This window comes from Cyprinodon tularosa, unplaced genomic scaffold (genome assembly GCF_016077235.1).
Source record: "Cyprinodon tularosa strain WSP-4 unplaced genomic scaffold, ASM1607723v1 ctg529, whole genome shotgun sequence".
In the NCBI taxonomy this organism is placed as follows: domain Eukaryota; kingdom Metazoa; phylum Chordata; class Actinopteri; order Cyprinodontiformes; family Cyprinodontidae; genus Cyprinodon; species Cyprinodon tularosa.
The window spans coordinates 304,070-321,496 of record NW_024039262.1 but is presented as its reverse complement, the minus strand read 5'-3'; the positions used below and the strand labels follow the sequence as shown (position 1 = coordinate 321,496).

The window sequence follows — 17,427 nt, the reverse complement described above, 5'->3', positions numbered from 1 at the left end:
GATCTGTGTGAAGGAAAGAATGAATGGGGCCATGTATCGTCAAATTTTGAGTGAAAACCTCCTTCCATCAGCAAGGGCATTGAAGATGAAACATGGCTGGGTCTTTCAGCATGACAATGATCCCAAACACACCGCCCGGGTAACGAAGGAGTGGCTTCGTAAGAAGCACTTCAAGGTCCTGGAGTGTCCTAGCCAGTCTCCAGATCTCAACCCCATAGAAAATCTTTGGAGGGAGTTGAAAGTCCGTGTTGCCCAGCGACAGCCCCAGAACATCACTGCTCTAGAGGAGATCTGCATGGAGGAATGGGCCAAAACACCAGCAACAGTGTGTGAAAACCTTGTGAAGACTTACAGAAAACGTTTGATCTCTGTCATTGCCAACAAAGGGTATATAGCAAAGTATTGAGATGAACTTTTGTTATTGACCAAATACTTATTTTCCACCATATTTTGCAAATAAATTCTTTAAAAATCAGACAATGTGATTTCCTCATAGTTGAGGTATATCTATGATGAAAATTACTGGCCTCTCTCATCTTTTTAAGTGGGAGAACTTGCACTATTGGTGGCTGACTAAATACTTTTTTGCCCCACTGTATCCAGTGTCATCTAGGAAGAAAATAATACTGTTTGAAGAGCCACAATATTTTTTTAAATAGCCAATCACAGGTACTTTCCTAGGTTGGTTCCTTTTTCAAAGTGACAAATCGGAGTAGGATATTAGGGGACCTCATGGTATTTAGCTTAAATGCATCAAACATTCAAAATGCGCCTGAGAGTAGTTTACAGTTTGAAAATACTTTAAGTTTGGAAGTATTACATACTGTTAATAAATGATAAATGTTTTTAATTAAGAGTAAGAGCTCTGGTGAATTTCAATGGTGAAGTCCTCTGGAAATCTTCACTAATTGTTGTTGATTGCAGATGTGTCTAGTAGTTCCCATTGATTTTGCTTGTAAAGCGGGGAGAATGGCGCTAGGCTTACCGCACCGTGACGTCACTGCTGGAAGATGGCAGGAGTGAGGTGTTACTATATTTGGGCAAAAATGGCCGCTCCCAGACTTTTTTTTTTTTTTTACTGATTAATGCTAGGTATAAATAATTATCCATTGATCATTCCTTGTTGACTGGACTTTTCCTTTAAATAAAATTGGTCACACTTTTGGCAGAATTATGACTTCATAATGAGCATTCTACAACTGTTCCTCAGTGTAAAATTTTATGGTCTGTATTTGCATCACATGAGCAAACCTGTGAAGCACAAATACAACACTTCAAACCCACTCAGCAGTTCCTTACAGATCTCTTTTGCGAGTAAAAGACTCCACAGCAGTTTGAACGCTGCATTTAGAAGCACAGTGGTCAAAGGTTCAGTGTAAACACAGGGATAGTGTATGTTGGTGTGATCAGAGAGCTATCCTGCATGGAGCTAACTACCTTTCAGTTTCACTGTCATCGCTGGATTCCACTTCCTCCAGGGCAGCCTGCAGATCAGCGATGCGGCGGATCGATGTCTCTAGGTCAGCCTGTAGAGTCTGTCTGACAGCAGAGAGTTCCTCCACCTGCATTTCCTGTAAAACAAACCGAATTGGAAGGATGTGTGAGGATGCGAGGGGTACAGTGCCCTTCGGTTCACCTTCATCTCCTCAGCTGTGTGCATCCCTCCCATTGCAACCTGTAGAGACCCCAGGCTTCCAATCTCCTACTGAGATTACTTCCTGCTGAGCTCTCATAACCTCATCCGTCACAGCCTGACTGTCCTCACACATACCCACATAACCCTATCTGTACTCAAGTTTATCTTAGAAAAAATGTTACATACTCTCACTGACACTAGAAAAAAAAGATTGATTGATTAATTCATCTTGCTTTTCATGTGTCATTTTTTCCTCAGTCTCTCTCTCTTGCATCACGTCTCCATACGAACATGGGACCTTTCACACGTGCAAACGCCTCAAAGCTTTCAAAGTTATTAGCTTTGCTGGCTTTGAGGAGATGGGTGTGGGAGCAGCGGTTGTCATAGAGACGCTTGAGCACATATGAGTGTGTGCGTGTTCGTAACCTTGAACAGACAATGAGAGTTAATCACAGTCGCAGAGAGAGAAAGCAGGATGAGAGAGACGCTAAAGAACGATGCAGGGTAAGGAGGAGGAGGATATATGAGTATGAATGTTTATTCATGAAACAAGAGTGTGTGTGTGCAAGGCCAGTTGGAAGGTTCTTAATAAAGGGCAACTCTGTGCATGAGAATAGCTTTGCACTAATAACTGAATAATTAGTGAGTCTTTTTTCCCCTCAGAGGTCACCAACGAATCTGTTGAGCATGAGAACGAGAAGCATTCTTGGAAAATTAAATCATATTCTTTGTACGCCACAGCCCAGTTCAACAAACAACCATCCTCCGCTCTCGCTGAGCTCAAAATCTTTCAGACGAGTTGAATATCGAAAGCTTCACTGCAGCAGAATAACAGGTAGAAGTAAACAACTTGTTTCAGTCATTCTGATTTCTATAGGACTTGTTGGGCATTGAGCGGCGTGTTTTGTACTGAATTCTCCTTTTCAAAACAAGCTGATGTAAGAGCATTGGGCTTTTCATGCAGGGCCTTGCAAAGGATTTCATACTTCTTGAAACCTTTTCACATTTTGCAACATTCCAACAAAAAAAACTCATGTGTTTTAAAGGGATCTTATGTGAAACACCAAAACAGAGAAAACTAAAGAGTGAAAAGTCAGAATTCCTGTGGTATGGGTTAGGATTTAGCACATACTTTATTCTGATACCACTATACTTGCGATGTCGACAAATAATCAACTTCTGATCATTGATAGATAGACAAAAATAATATTTTAGTACAAAAATTGATGTTTTAAAAAAGGAATCTTAGGGGACCAGCCAAGGGCCCATCAAGGAAAGTTTGAATGGTTACTACTGTAGATCATTGATATATTAATAGGTTTATTAGATGAAATATTTGTTTCATCAAATTAATATCTGGAGCATAGGCGGATCTACTGGGGTGGCATAGGGTGGCAAATGCCACCCTAAATGACAGCCTTGCCACCCCAGCTGCCCCCCCAGTTGGCGGTAGGGGTGGCGAGGCTTATAAATTATGGATCATTTGAGAATTACGACCGCTAATTTCCAATGCCGGATTGCAGTGAATGCAGCACAAGATGACGCGAGAGCGACTGAGACTGATTGTTTTGAAAACCAAATGAGGCAAAGCGAGGGAGCCAGGGGTGATGGGGAGAGGAGAAACGGGATGAAACAGGAAAAAACTGATTAACTTTCTATCGAGAAAATGAAATCATAATGAAAGCACAATGTTGCTAGCATAGCTGCAATGTTGATTTTGAGATGATAAAAATCAGGTTGCAGAACGTTATTTCTCTAACTATGATGTTAGTTAGGCCTGACGTTTCAGGCTCATAAAGAAATATTTGCGGTCAACTATGACAGAAAAGAGACTATCAAGTTTGGTTGAACTCAAATCAAAACGCACAAAGGCATTGGATCTAAATACATTTGTGAAGCGTTTTGCTGAGCAACATGGAAATCACCACATTCAGCTGTTATAGTCATGTTAACTTTATGTTCTGCTCTCTGGTGAGCCTTTACAGAGCCGTTATATTTTGTTTTGGCACCTGAGAAAATCTGATATTTCCTTTAATAAAACCAAAAGTGTTAAAAGTTAAAAATGTGATACTGGTGTAAATCCTGCTTAACATGAAGCAGTGTTGTTGTTTCTTTTTTTGTATATATAATATGAAACTATCCAGAAATGACCCGTATGAACCTACTCACAAGCAAAATGTATTTTTATGTTGCTTCTTTTCAGATTTGTGGAGATTCTGATGTAACATACATGTAACACAGTAAAGAAGGGTATTAAGTATTTTAGATAAATGGGCCAATAGGTTCGGCTATGGGAGCATAGTGGGGTGTTTAAATGACACACAAAAGCGGTTGGATGGATTTAAAGAACAACTGACTTTAGTGATATGAAATGTAACATTGTACAAAACAGTTGTATGAAACACAAAATCATGAAAATAAAATACACACAATAAAATCAACAATGAAATAAAATAATAGCAATACTTGGCCAAGTTCTAATTCTCAGTTCTAAATATCTTGGGTGCACCCTCTTAATATGAATTCAAATTTGTAATAAACAATTCAGATTAAATTCAGTTCCAATTCAGGTCTGACTCATCATCATTCACCTGAGGAGAATGTCCACCACAGTGGTCTGTTCTAATGTCCGAAATAAATCTTGTAAAAAAAATAAGGTCTTAAATCCCAGAATGAAACAATAAAAGTGAAAAAATGTAAGTCAATGGTCCCGTGCATAACCAACTGTGCGTGAAGATGTGAGTGAAACAGGCCTACCACACCGCAGGGTGCAGCAGGACTCCAAATGGAAAAGAATGAGTCCAGTTCTTTCTCTAAGTCCAGGTGGGAAGGCTCGCCATCAATCACCGGAGGAATCCACCTCAGGAATAATCCAGCATAAAGAAAAAAACCTGACCTGTCAACAGACAGGACCAGCAGAATAACAGAATTTTTATTAAGCTGTTCTAGCTTTAATCCCTGAATCATGCTTCTCTAGACATCATATCCAACATCAATGTGTTAAGTTACTCAAATTTGAAATAACCACTTCCCTTTTACCTCAATGCAGTATTTCACCACATTATCAATTCACTTATTCTTCTAATTGTAAAATATTTTTCAACACAATAATAAAACATTACTTTTTAACCAACTCAGTAAAAGTTTACATTTTAATTATTAACTACATCCAACTAAACGCTATTATTTAACAGCAATGTGATAAACAGAACAAAAACCTAAAGGAAATGCACAAAATATGCTTACCGATCTCACTCCAACCTGTTTGGGACAACAATATGATGGCTCTCAGTCCGGACAGGTGGGGCACTTCAACTGAATGGAGAACAAAATGAACCTCCAGCAACTAATAGCTAAGAGCTAACAAGGCTAGCAAGGTAGCTTTAATGCTCGGCAGAAAACTTTAGTTTTTAACTCACCTCAACTATTTCCAGCTTGAACTGTGGATGATAAACGGTAATTTTAACTGCAAACTGTTTGTTTTAAGTTTGTATCCGAACTATAACTGTCAGACTACCACACTGCACAGCTCAGCAGTCTCCTCCTCACGCCAGAACTAGTACTGCAGACGCGGGGAAGCAAGACAGGACCCGCGCGGCAGTGGTCCTCTGACTCTTAAAGGGACATCGCCATTTTATGTATGTTACACCCTCCCCTCTGAAGGGTATGCCCGTCCCTGGGCATTCACAATGCAATACTGACTAACACAGCTTAGGCAGGCCTGACGAAATCATGGGACACATTCTCAAAACCATTCATGGAACTAGTCAATGCCTCACTTAGACCCTGGAAAAGAGAATTCACTACCATTATCAGAGGATTTCCTAGTTTTACATAATCTAATCTTTTAGGCTTTGTGTGTACTCTTTGAGAGCGACGAAGAGATGTTTCAGCCTCTTGAAGTCCATCAATCTGAAACTTTAAGGGTTCAGGCTGGGCAGTAACGGGTTCATTTGCTTTACAAAACCCATCATCACATGCTGCATCTGAGCTTGTCTCATTATCTGGAGGAATGTCCTCAGATTGCTGCAAATCCAAACACTGAGGGGATCTGTTCACCGAGTTCAGTTCAGGTGAAATGTTCACTTCAGATAGGTTGTCATGTTTAGGTAAGTCAACATTTTCAGGTAAGTTGACACTTGATACACCCTGAATGTCTCCAGTACTTCTATGACCTACAAGGGAGGGAGTTGCTGGATTATCCGGTGTGAAGGAAACTGCAGATTCCTCTGTTCCTGCTGAGTGCCGGACTGCGCAAGGAGGCTCACTCGACTTGTGAGTTTCAGGCACTATGATATAATCATTAGGTTTAGATGTAATACGAGGGACGAATGTCCAATCAGGTATATCATCCCAATCTGAAATGCTCTGCTCCTCACTCTCGATGACTGGACATTGTCTCGTTCTGGGTCTGCTGTTTGGACAAGGTTTGACTATTTCAGGTTCTGCAGCTGCTGACAGGAACCCACATGGCAAAAGCAGGTCTCTGTGCAGAGTCCGTACTGGTCCATCTTTATTTTCCGGTTTAACTGTGTAAACTGGCATTTCTCCAGCTTGCTTGAGGAAAATATAGACGTCCTCCTCCCACTTGTCTGCCAATTTATGTTTTCCACGCAACTTCACATTTCGTACGAGAACTCTGTCTCCTGTCTGCAAGGTTGATTCAATCACCCGCCTGTCAAATCGGGCTTTATTGCGACTTGCATTCTTTCCTGCATTAGTAGTGGCAATACGGTAACTTTCTTCCAACCGAGATTTTAAATTACCAACATACTGGGAATGAGTCTGTTTGGTAGCATTGGTGGGCAATCTGAAAATCAAGTCAATGGGTAATCTGGGCTGTCTCCCGAACATTAATTCGTACGGGGAGAATCCAGTCACATCACTCTTTGTACAATTATAAGCATGTACCAGAGGTTTGACAAAGTCTTTCCAGCGGAGTTTGTCTGACTTATCAAGTGTTCCAAGCATTTGAAGCAGAGTGCGGTTGAACCTTTCAACCGGATTTCCCCTAGGATGGTAAGGGGTAGTTCGCACTTTCCTGATGCCAATAAGTTCACAAAGTTCCTTTATGGTTTTTGACTCGAAATCAGCACCCTGATCACTAAGAAGCTTCTCAGGAAAACCATAATGGACAATAAAGTTTTCCCAGAGGCACTTCGCTACAGTCTGTGCCCGCTGGTTTGGAGTCGGTATAGCCAATGCATATTTGGTAAAATGATCAGTTATTACTAAAATGTCTTTTGTGTTTGAGCGATCTGGCTCTATTGACAAAAGTCAATGCATACCAGTTCGAGAGGTCGGCAAGTTTTAATGTTCATCAGCGGAGCAGCTTTTTCTGGATGTGTTTTTCGACGAATACACCTCTCACAGGTTTTAACCATTTTCTCTATGGTCATGTACATTTTTGGCCAGTAAAATCTGGCTCTTGCCAAATCTACTGTTCGTTCGACTCCAAGGTGACCCATATCATGATGAAGACTCTTAAGTGCTGTAGCTCTTAGCTCCTCAGGAAGCACAAGCTGATATGAGATATTTGGACCATCTTGTCGCTTACGATAGAGCACTCCATTCTGCATCTCCAACCGGGACAACTCTCTTAGTAACAAAGGTAGTTCTGGTAGCTCCAACCTAAGGCTGGGACATGGAGTTTCACCAGTCTCCAAGAGTATAATGACTGCATTGATGGCAGGATCTAATGTTTGTTTTTCCCGTAACTCTTCTTCTGAAAATGAATGGACAAGAGGGGAACCATCCACTTGCTCCTGCTGGAAGCAGTCAGGAATGGCTGTAGACTGGTGAGAGAGGGATTCGACCAAAGTTAACCCAGGAGTGGTGGCTTGAACACCAGCTACAGATGAAGTGACCATATGACGTTCACAGATAGCCTTAATCACTTCTTTGGAAACGTTTTCTGGACTTTCAGGATTGCTCAGATGGTACAGTGTGAACTGCCGGATTCTCTCACTTTCTTTTTTGGATGCATAATCATCCTGTGGTGGATCGTGAGGTCGGCGAGAGAGTGCGTCGGCATCTAGATTGTGCTTTCCTGCTCTGTACTGAAGACTGAATGAATAAGTAGACAGACTAGACAACCACCGGTACCCTGTCGCATCAAGCTTTGCAGATGTTAAAATATAGGTAAGTGGGTTGCTGTCAGTCACTACTGTAAAATCTGTACCATATAGGTAATCGGAGAATTTTTCTGTGACAGCCCATTTAAGGGCCAAGAATTCAAGCTTATGAGCGGGGTACTTTCTCTCGCTCTTTGAAAGTCCTCGACTTGCAAAAGCTATGACTCGAGATTGACCATCTTGAATCTGATATAATGCAGCCCCAAGGCCAACAGTGCTGGCATCTGTATGCAGGACATATGGAAGCTGGGGGTCTGCAAATCCCAAGACTGGAGCTGATGTTAGCCTTCCTATTATGTCATCAAAGGCTTTCTGACAATGGGATGTCCATCGCTGACCAAAGGACTCCTTTGGGTCGCGATAATCTGAGCCTAGATTTATCTTCTGTTTCTTGTTCAGCTTTCTGACTGGTGGATAACCAGAGGTTAGTTCATTAAGTGGTTTTACAATTGTAGAGTACCCCTGAATGAACCGTCTGTAGTATCCAGCAAATCCTAAAAAAGATTGAAGCTCTTTAAGATTTGTCGGGATCGGCCAGGTCTTCAAGGCCGCAATTTTCTCAGGGTCGGTTTCAACTCCTCTCTCAGAAACAACATGACCAAGGTAGGTTACTGAGGTCTGAAAGAATTTACACTTCTCTGGTGCCAATTTCAACCCGTATGTCATCAATCGTTCAAGAACACGCTTCAAGCGCTGTTCATGTTCTTCCAGGGACGATGAGAAGATAATCAGGTCGTCTATGAACACCAAAACTTCTTTTAGGTTCATGTCGCCAACACACTTTTCCATCAGTCTTTTAAAGGGTTTTAAAGGGGCCCTTTTTTTGTTATTCCTTGGGGCACCCTTTTTTAAATTTTTAAAAAACCCAAAACAGGACACACAAAGGGCGTCTTATGCTTGTCTGCTTTTCCCTTTTCGCCCCCTGAAAAATTTAGCCTGATTAAAGGTTTCAAAAAAACGGAAAAAAACCATTTTAAAAACCGCAAGTGCAGTAAAAACCCTTTCTTCCATTTTCCCGGAAGGGGCATAGGCGCCCTTTAAATGGTCTGCATTTCAGTTTCCCCTGTAAACCCCACCCAGACGAATGAACCATTCTTTTTGCAAAAACCAAAAACGTTTGGGGGAAGCAAAAGGGGACTCAAAATTCCCCGGTTAACTCCAAAATTTAAAGGAGTTCCTGTAGATGTTTTTCTCCTCCCTCCACATCTTTGGGGGTTTGTATTGGACGCCCCCTTTGTTAAAAGGGTTTGTCTCATCACTGACCCCAATTTCTGTGCTTCATTTTTTCCCGTTTGCCCAAAAAATCCAGGTAAATTCCTGAGAAAAAAAACATTTGGCATGGTGTTAAAACATTTTTGTTATTCGCTCTTTCCATTCAGTGGATAAAGGTGAATCCCCAAAATCAAAGCTAGTTCTGTGGAAAAATCCGATTGAGAACAATGGGGTTCCCATTGCGTATGTTCTTTGTGAAAACCACCTGTACTATAGCTTTAAACTTTCTGCCAAAATACTATTGGGGGGGAATGACTATGCCCTGATTTGTGTGTTTTTGGGTATAACAGGAAGATGACTTTGGATGTTTTGCTGGGTTAAAGTTACTGCAAATCGCTTAAAAACGAGAAAGCCATTTGGTAGAAAAAGGGGGCTGAGGGTTTGGCCTAAAAGAATAAACCCCTCTCTCCTGATGTTCGAACGTTTCAACAGGAACAAAGCTTCAACGACAAGAAAGTCTGCCTTGGGGAAAAAACCTTTAGGCAACCTGAGGGGTTATTTTTGCACAACCAAGGCTGCTGTGGTAAGCCCCCTTTGTGTATCTCAAGTATTTTGAAAACAGTTTGATATCCTTTTAAATTAAAAGGGCCCAAAAAAGGGGACGTTGCAGGTAATCAGGTTTTTAAAAAACATAAAGGTGTGTTTTTTTGCCTAAAAAGCACCTGTTCATTGGCTGCAGGCGGAGGTGAGGAAAAAACCCAAAGGAAAAAGGGTTTTTTAATTTCACTATCGACCCAAAAAAACTTTTTTGGGAAAGGTGAGGGTAAAGCTCAACATATCCTAAATAGGGCAAAAACTGCCCGTTGGGCACTCTCCCACTTCAAAGCAAATTTTTAAAAGAGTAAAATGGCCAGATCAAAAAGGGTTTGGGTTTTTTCAAAAAAGGGAACTGGGGCAAAAGTTGTGACTTTTAAACTGGGTCCAGGGGGACATTTGGGTGTTTTTCCCCTGAAATTAGAAAACTTGAGCTGTGGTTTTAGTTCCCACAAGGCCAGGGTTTGGGCTTTTGAATTTTTCTATTTTCAACATTTTGGACAGAAGTTTTCAGGGTTTTTTGGGGAAGGGAAATTTTTTAAAAACTTCGCTCCCAAAAGTCCCTTTATGGGAGCAGACACTATTTTAAAATTTTCTGTTTTGGGAAAAGCATTAAAAGGACTTCCCAAGCAGCCTGCTTTTCTTTCAGCTGTTTTTTCTTAGCTGTAAAAAGTGGGGAAATTTGGTGCTTTATCACGACGGAAAAAACCCGGGCCCATCCTCTCCCACGGGGAAACCAGTCCGGGGAGCGGTCTGCCATTTGTTTTTAGTGTGGAAGTGTGATCACGGCTTTTTTTTGGTTTCCAACATGGGTTTCCCAGGGTGTGACACAAAAGGGAAAACGGACTTTGCTTTTTTTTTTGCTTAGGTTTTTTTTGGCTTTTGACTATCTGACACAATGCTTTCCCCCTGAACTTTTGGATCAGAAAGTTGTTGTTTAACCCATTTCAAGATCAGTCTTTTTTATCAATTCATTTTTTGTCATTTTGGCAAGATGAAATTTGTGCTTTGGCCCCCGCTGCCTGCGGGAGGTTATGGCCAGACTTGGGAATGGCTAAAATTTGCTGTCGCATGCGATTCATTTTTGCACCCTTTTTTATCTTCTTCTGCCCAAAAGAAGGAGAAAAACAATTCTGAAAAGGTAGGAGGTTTTTCTTTCTTGTGTTCAAAATTTGGAAGATCAGCAAAATTAAAATTTTTTCCCCCCAACAGCCTCTGCAGAACTGTTTTTTAAAAGTGTTGGCCCCAAAAAATCGGGGCAGAAACCGCCACGTTCATTTTTTTTTGCTTAAAAGCATTTGTGCAGTCTCTCCCAAGGAAAACAAAAGGGTTTAATCCCCAATCATTCTGGAACGTGCCATGAACCTAGCAAAAAAGCTCGTCCCATTTTTCAACTGTCCCATAGGGGGAAAGTCAAAGCAACTTGAGTTTAAGTGGGGGGGACTAGACTGTGGGCTCAAATGTTTGATCATTTCAGAAGCAGGAGGAAGGAGACGTCTAATATACGTTTGTGTGCAGTGCAAGTTTTGGACACAGATGGATTTTTCCCGGGTTTAAAACTAAAACATTTGCCCCGCCATGTACCCCTAATCTGTTTCATGACTCGGACTTTGGACTCTTCCCCGGAAAAAAGCTCTGAGTCTACTGGGTGAAGAAATTGGGGAAATTTTATCATTACTGCGCCCCACATGCTCAACCCCCACTCGTTGAATCCCGGTGGATTTACTTTCGATTAGGGTATAGCAGGGGAAATTCAGAGGGGACAGAAGTCTTTGGGGTGGGGTTGAGATAATCAGGTTTTTTGTGAAAATGGGGAGGGGAGGAGGCAAATTGGATCATTATTTTTTTGGGTGGGGTTGGGGACTCTCGGGAAGCTAAGGTTTTCTGGATCATTTCTGAGGTGTTTGGGAAAGGCCCTTTCTGCAGATAAAAACCAGTTTTTTTAAGTTTCTTTCAACATCTCTGCTAATAAAATTTTCCACTCAGCCGGGCCCCAAATTTCTGGAGCTTTTCCCCAATTTTTCATTTTAGTAGCTTTGCTTCGGGGGCATTATAGTGTAGAATTTTCCTAAAGCCTTTTAAAATCTTTACACAATGCCTGCTTGAAGTCGTGTTTAAAGGGCTGAAGGGGAAAACAATGGGCCCCAAATGTCTGCATGGCGTTTCATGTGAAAAATAAATAATCATGTCTTTATGGTATTTGATTTAGGTCATCAAAGCGAATGTAAGGGTTTTAAGGGAAACCCCATACTTTGGGGGAAAGGGTTTGGGACACTTCCCCATCTGTTTCTGCCCCTTTTAAAACCCACTAAACAAGCAAGAAGGGGGAAAATTTTTTTGGGACCCCCGGGAGTACCACATCCATTTTTTTTTTAAATTATTCTTTTTCTTAAACCACGCTATACCCAAGGGTTTGAAAGATGTCTGCCCAACTTAAAAAACCAACTCGTGCCCCTGGCTGGCTCCCCAAAATTTCTTATGTAACACAGTAAAAAAAGGGTTTTAAAGGGATTTTTTTTTTAAATGGGCCAATGGGGTTTGGCTATGGGACCCATAGTGGGGTGTTTTAAATGAAAACCAAAAGGCGGTTGGTTTGGATTTAAAGAACAACTGGACTTTAGTGATATAAAAAGTAAAATTTTTACAAAACAGTTTTTATAAAACCCAAAAAAATCATGAAAAAAAAAATTTCCAACCACAATAAAATAAAACAAATGAAATAAATTAATAGCAATACTTGGAAATTTTTCTAATTCTCAGTTTTTAAAATATTTTGGGGGTGCCCCCCTTTCCTTAAATATAAATTTAAAATTTTGAAATTTAAAAAAAATTCAGTTTTTAAATTCATTTTTCCCAATTCGGTTTGATATCTCTTTTCACCTGAGGAGAAGGGTCCCCACAGTGGTCTGTTCTAATTTTCCGAAAAATTTGTAAAAAAAATAAGGTTTTAAAACCCCAAAAATTGAAACAAAAAAAAGTAAAAAAAATGAAAGTAAAATGGTCCCTGTGCATAACCCAACTGTGCTGAAGATGTGAGTGAAAGGCCTACCACCCCGCGGGTGCGGCAGGACTCCAAAGGGAAAAAGAATGGGTCCGTTTTTTCTCTAAGTCCTGGGGGGGAAGGGGCTCCCCAAATCAATCACCGGGGGAAATTTCCCCCCTCGGGAAATTTAACCCCGCTAAAAAAAAAAAACCTTTGCCTTTGTCCAGACAGGACCAGCAGAAAAAACAGAATTTTTATTAAGCTGTTCTAGTTTAATCCCTTTTTTCATGCTTCTCTGACATCATTTTCCAACATCAATGTGTTAAGTTCCTAAAATTTTGGGAAATAACCATTCCCTTTTCCCTCAATGCAGATTTCACCCCCATTATCAATTCACTTATTTTTTTAAATTGTAAAATATTTTTCAACAAAAATAAAAAAAACATTATTTTTTTTCCCCAACTCAGAAAAAGTTTACTTTTTAATTATTAACTACTTTAAATTTAAAGGGGAATTATTTAACAGCAATGGGGATAAACAGAAAAAAAACCTAAAAGGAAATGCACAAAATATGCTTACCGTCTCATTTAAAAACCCTTTTTTGGGACAACAATATGATGGCTCTCAGTCCGGACGGGTTTGGGGAAATTCAATGAATGGAGAAAAAAAAAGAACCCCCAGCAAACTAATGCTAAGGGGGTAACAAGGCTAGCAAGGTGGGCTTTAATGCTGGGCCGGGAAAACTTTATTTTTTTAAATTACCTCAACTTTTTCCCAGGGATTGGATGAAAAAACGGTAATTTTTAACTGCAAACTGTTTTTTTTAAAGGGTTTGTATCCGAATATAACTGTCAGACTACCACACTGCACACCCTCAGCGGGTCTCCTCCTCACGCCAGAACTAGTACTGCAGACGGGGGGGGAACAAAAACAGGACCGCCCCGGCAAGTGGTCCTTGGACTTTTAAAAGAGACATCGCCTTTTTTAAATGTAGGTTACCCCCCTCCCCTCTGAAGGGGTTTATGCCCGTCCCGGGGGGTTTCCCAACAATGCAATACGCTAACCCCCAGCTTAGGCAGGCCTGACGAAATCATGGGACACATTCTAAAAAACCATTCATGGAATTTAGTCAATGCCTCATTTTGGGCCCCGGAAAAGAGAATTCACAACCTTTAAATTCGAGGTTTTCCTATTTTACAAAAATCAAAAATCTTTTAGGTTTGTTTGTACTTTTTGAGAGCGCGAAGAATGTTTTGCCTTTTGAAGTCCTTTCAATCTGAAACTTTAAAGGGGTTTTCGGGGCTGGGGGGCCCATTTAAGGGGTTCTTTTTTTGCTTTAAAAAACCCCCTTTCATCACATGCTGCATCTGAGCTTGTCTCATTTTTCTGGAGGAATGCCCTTTCAGTTTTGCTGCAAATCCAAACCCGGGGGGGAAATCTTTTCATGAGTTAAATTTTAAAGGTAAAAGGGTTCACTTCAGATAGGTTGTCATTTTTAGGAAAGGTAAACCCATTTTAGGTTGGTTGACACTTGATACCCCCTGAAGGGTTTTCCCTGCCCTTCTTTTGCCCTCAAGGGAGGGAGGGGTTGGGATTATGGGGTTTGTAAAGGGAAAACCCTGCAGATTCCTCTTTTCCTTTGCTGGTGCCGGGGCCCTGGGGCAAGGGGCTCACTCGACTTGTGAGTTTTCAGGCACTTTTGATATAATCATTGGGTTTTTAGATGTAATACGGGGGGACGAATTTTTTCCCAATGGGGGTATATCTTTCCCAAATCTAAAATCCCTTGCTTTTAAATCTCGATAAATTGGACTTTGGGTTCGTTCTGGGTCTGCTTTTTGGGGAAAAAGGGTTTGCCCTTTTTAGGTTCTGCAGCTGCGGGACAGGAACCCACATGGAAAAAGCAGGTTTCTGTGAAGAGCCCCGTACTGGTATCTTTTTTTTCCCGGGGTTTTAACTGTGAAAAAGGGCCCTTTTTCCCCAAGTTTGGGGGTTTTGAGGAAAATTTAAAAGACTTTCCTCCTCCCACTTGTCTCCCAATTTATTTTTTCCCAAAGGGGAAAACTTACTTTCGTACGAGAACTCTGTCTCCTGTCTGCAAGGTTGATTCAATCCCCCCGCCTTCAAATCGGGTTTTTATTGCGACTTGCATTTTTTTCCCCTGCATTAGTAGTGGAAAATTAGGGTTTAAACTTTTTTCCCAACCCGGGGATTTTAAATTCCCAAAACAAAAGGGGAATGGTTTTTTGGTAGCTTTGGGTTTGGGCAATTTTGAAAAAATCAAGTAAATTTGGGTAATTTGGGCTGTCTCCCGAACATTAATTCGTACGGGGGAAAAATCCATTTAAAATTTCACTCTTTGTAAAATTAAAAGCATTTTCCCAGGGGTTTGGACAAAGTCTTTCCAGCGGATTTTGGGTTTTGACTTTTTAAGTTTTTTCCCAACAATTTGAAGCAGAGTGGGGTTGAACCTTTAAACCGGGAAATTTCCCCTAGGATGGAAAAAGGGTTTTAGTTCGCACCTTTTCCTTTGATGCCAAAAAGTTAAAAAAAGTTTTTTTTATGGTTTTTAAACTCGAAATCAGCCCCCTGATCACTAAAAAGCTTCTCGGGAAAAAACCATAAATGGACAAAAAATTTTTCCCCCAGAGGCACTTTCGCTACAGTCTGTCCCCGGGCTGGTTTGGAGTCTTTTATACCCAAAAGCATATTTGGTAAAATGTTTCGTTTTTTACTAAATTTTCTTTTGTTTTTTGGAGCGATCGGGGGCTTATTGAAAAAGGTAAATTTGGCTCCCAATTTTGAAAGGTCGGATTTTTTTAATGTTCTTTCGGGCGGGAGCAGTTTTTTCCCGGATGTGTTTTCAAACGAATACACCTTCACGGTTTTAAACCTTTTTTATGGTCATGTACTTTTTTTGGCCAGTAAAATCTGGTTTCTTCCCAAAATCTACTGTTCGTTCGATCCAAGGGGACCCTTATCATGATGAAGACTTTTAAGTGTTTTGTAGCTTTTTAGTCCTCGGGAAAAGCACAAGTTTGATATGGGGATATTTGGACCATCTTGTCGCTTACGATGGCCCACTCCATTCTGCATTTTCCAAAACGGGACCAACCCCTTTAGTAAAAAAGGGTTTATTTTTGGTAGCTCCCAACCTAAGGTGGGACATGGAGTTTCACCAGTTTTCCAAGGGTATAATGACTTCCCATTGAGGGCGGATCTAATGTTTTTTTTTCCCCGTAACTTTTTTGGGGGAAAATAAATTTGGAAAGAGGGGAACCCCCCCTTGCTCCTGCTTGGAAGCGTCGGGAAATGGCTGTAGATGGTGGGAGGGGGATTCGACCAAATTTAAAACCCGGAGTGGTCCCCTTTGAACACCAGCTACAGATGAAGTGGACCAAAAGGGACTTTTCACGATAGCCTTAATCACTTTTTTGGGGAAAACGTTTTCTGGATTTTCAGGATTGCTCAGAGGGTTTCCAGTGTGAATTTCGGTTTTCTCTCATTTTTTTTTGGTGATAAATCCGGGTGGGGGGATTTTGAGGTGGGGGCGAGGGGGAAGGGGGCGTGGGACCCTGGGATTGTGCTTTCCTCCTCTGAAACTGAAGACTGAAAATGAAAAAGTAGACAGACTAGAAAACCCCCGGTACCCTGTCGCACCCAAGTTTTTTGCAGATTTTAAAAAATTATAGGTAAGGGGTTGGGGTCAGTCCTAGGGAAAAATCTGTCCCAATAGGTAAATCGGAAAAATTTTTCTGTGCCGGGCCCTTTTAAAGGGGCCCAAAGAATTCAAGTTTTATGAGCGGGGTACTTTCTCCGCCCCTTTAAAAAGCCTCGACTTGCAAAAGCAAAGGGACTCGAGACTTGACCTCTTAAATTTTTTGTTTTTTTTTTTTTAAAAAAATCCCACCCCAAAAGGGAAAAAACCAGTGCTGGGCATTGTATGCAGGAATATGGAAGCTGGGGGGTCGGGAAAAAATCCCAAAAAGGGAAAGTGATGTTACCCTTCCTATTAGGTCTTTCAAAGTTTTCTGACAAGGGGGATGCCCTTTGGGGCCCCAAAGGGGACCCCTTTTGGGTTTCCCCGATAAATCTGAGCCTAGATTTATCTTCTGTTTCTTGTTAGCTTTTTTGATGGTGGAAAAACCAGGGGTTTTGGTTCATTAAGGGGTTTTTACAATTGTAGGTCCCCCTGAATAAACCGTCTGTAGTATCCAGCAAAACCCTTAAAAAATTTTTGAAGCTTTTTTAAAGATTTGTCGGGAGGGGGCCCAGGTCTTAAAGGGCCGAAATTTTTCTCAGGGTGGGTTTTTCAACTCCCCCCTTCAAAAAACAACATGACCAAGGTGGTTACTGAGGTCGGGAAAAAAAATTTTACACTTCTTTGGTCCCAAATTTTTAAACCCTTTTTATGTCACCCAATCGTTCAAAAACACCCCTTCAACGCTGTTCATGTTTTTCCCCGGGGGACGTTTGAGAAGATAATCAGGTCGTTTTTGAACACCAAAACTTCTTTTTTTTTTCATGTCGCCAACACACTTTTCCATCGGTCTCGGGGAAGTTAAAGGGCCCGCTTTTGTTTTTTCCCTTGGGGGCCCATCCTGTTTTAAATTCCCAAAAAACCCAACAGGACACACAAATGCAGTCTTATGTTGTCTGCTTTTTCCCAATTTCCCCTGATAGTGCCTGACTTAAGGTCTAAAACGGAAAAACCACTTGGGAACCAGCAAGGCAGTAAAAGCCTCTTCCAGTTTGGGAAAAGAGCATGGGCCCGTCCTTAATGGTCTGCATATTCAGCTTCCTGTAATCCACACACAGACGAATAGAACCATTCTTTTTGCGAACCACAACGATTGGGGAAGCGAATG

General features: G+C 41.2%; 2 protein-coding genes across 3 annotated transcripts in view; both read right to left on the bottom strand.

Annotated features, from left to right (window-relative positions):
• LOC119795955 (unconventional myosin-XVIIIb-like) overlaps nucleotides 1-17,427 on the bottom strand; it is a 125,330-nt gene that overhangs the window by 16,977 nt on the left and 90,926 nt on the right. The window contains exons 39-40 of one of the 2 annotated variants that reach the window (XM_038304217.1): nucleotides 1,438-1,571; nucleotides 1,300-1,341 (exon numbers count right to left, since the gene is read on the bottom strand). In XM_038304217.1, coding sequence (XP_038160145.1) covers nucleotides 1,300-1,341; nucleotides 1,438-1,571 — 176 coding nt within the window. The remainder of the gene's footprint in view (nucleotides 1-1,299; nucleotides 1,342-1,437; nucleotides 1,572-17,427) is intronic. The other variant, XM_038304218.1, reaches the window with a different exon arrangement.
• LOC119795956 lies at nucleotides 4,040-6,873 on the bottom strand. Its single transcript, XM_038304219.1, has 3 exons — nucleotides 5,056-6,873; nucleotides 4,883-4,951; nucleotides 4,040-4,532 (listed from the first exon to the last, which is right to left on the bottom strand). Exon 1 carries the CDS (start codon nucleotides 6,605-6,607, stop codon nucleotides 5,348-5,350), a length of 1,260 nt encoding a protein of 419 aa, XP_038160147.1. The 5' UTR covers nucleotides 6,608-6,873; the 3' UTR covers nucleotides 4,040-4,532; nucleotides 4,883-4,951; nucleotides 5,056-5,347.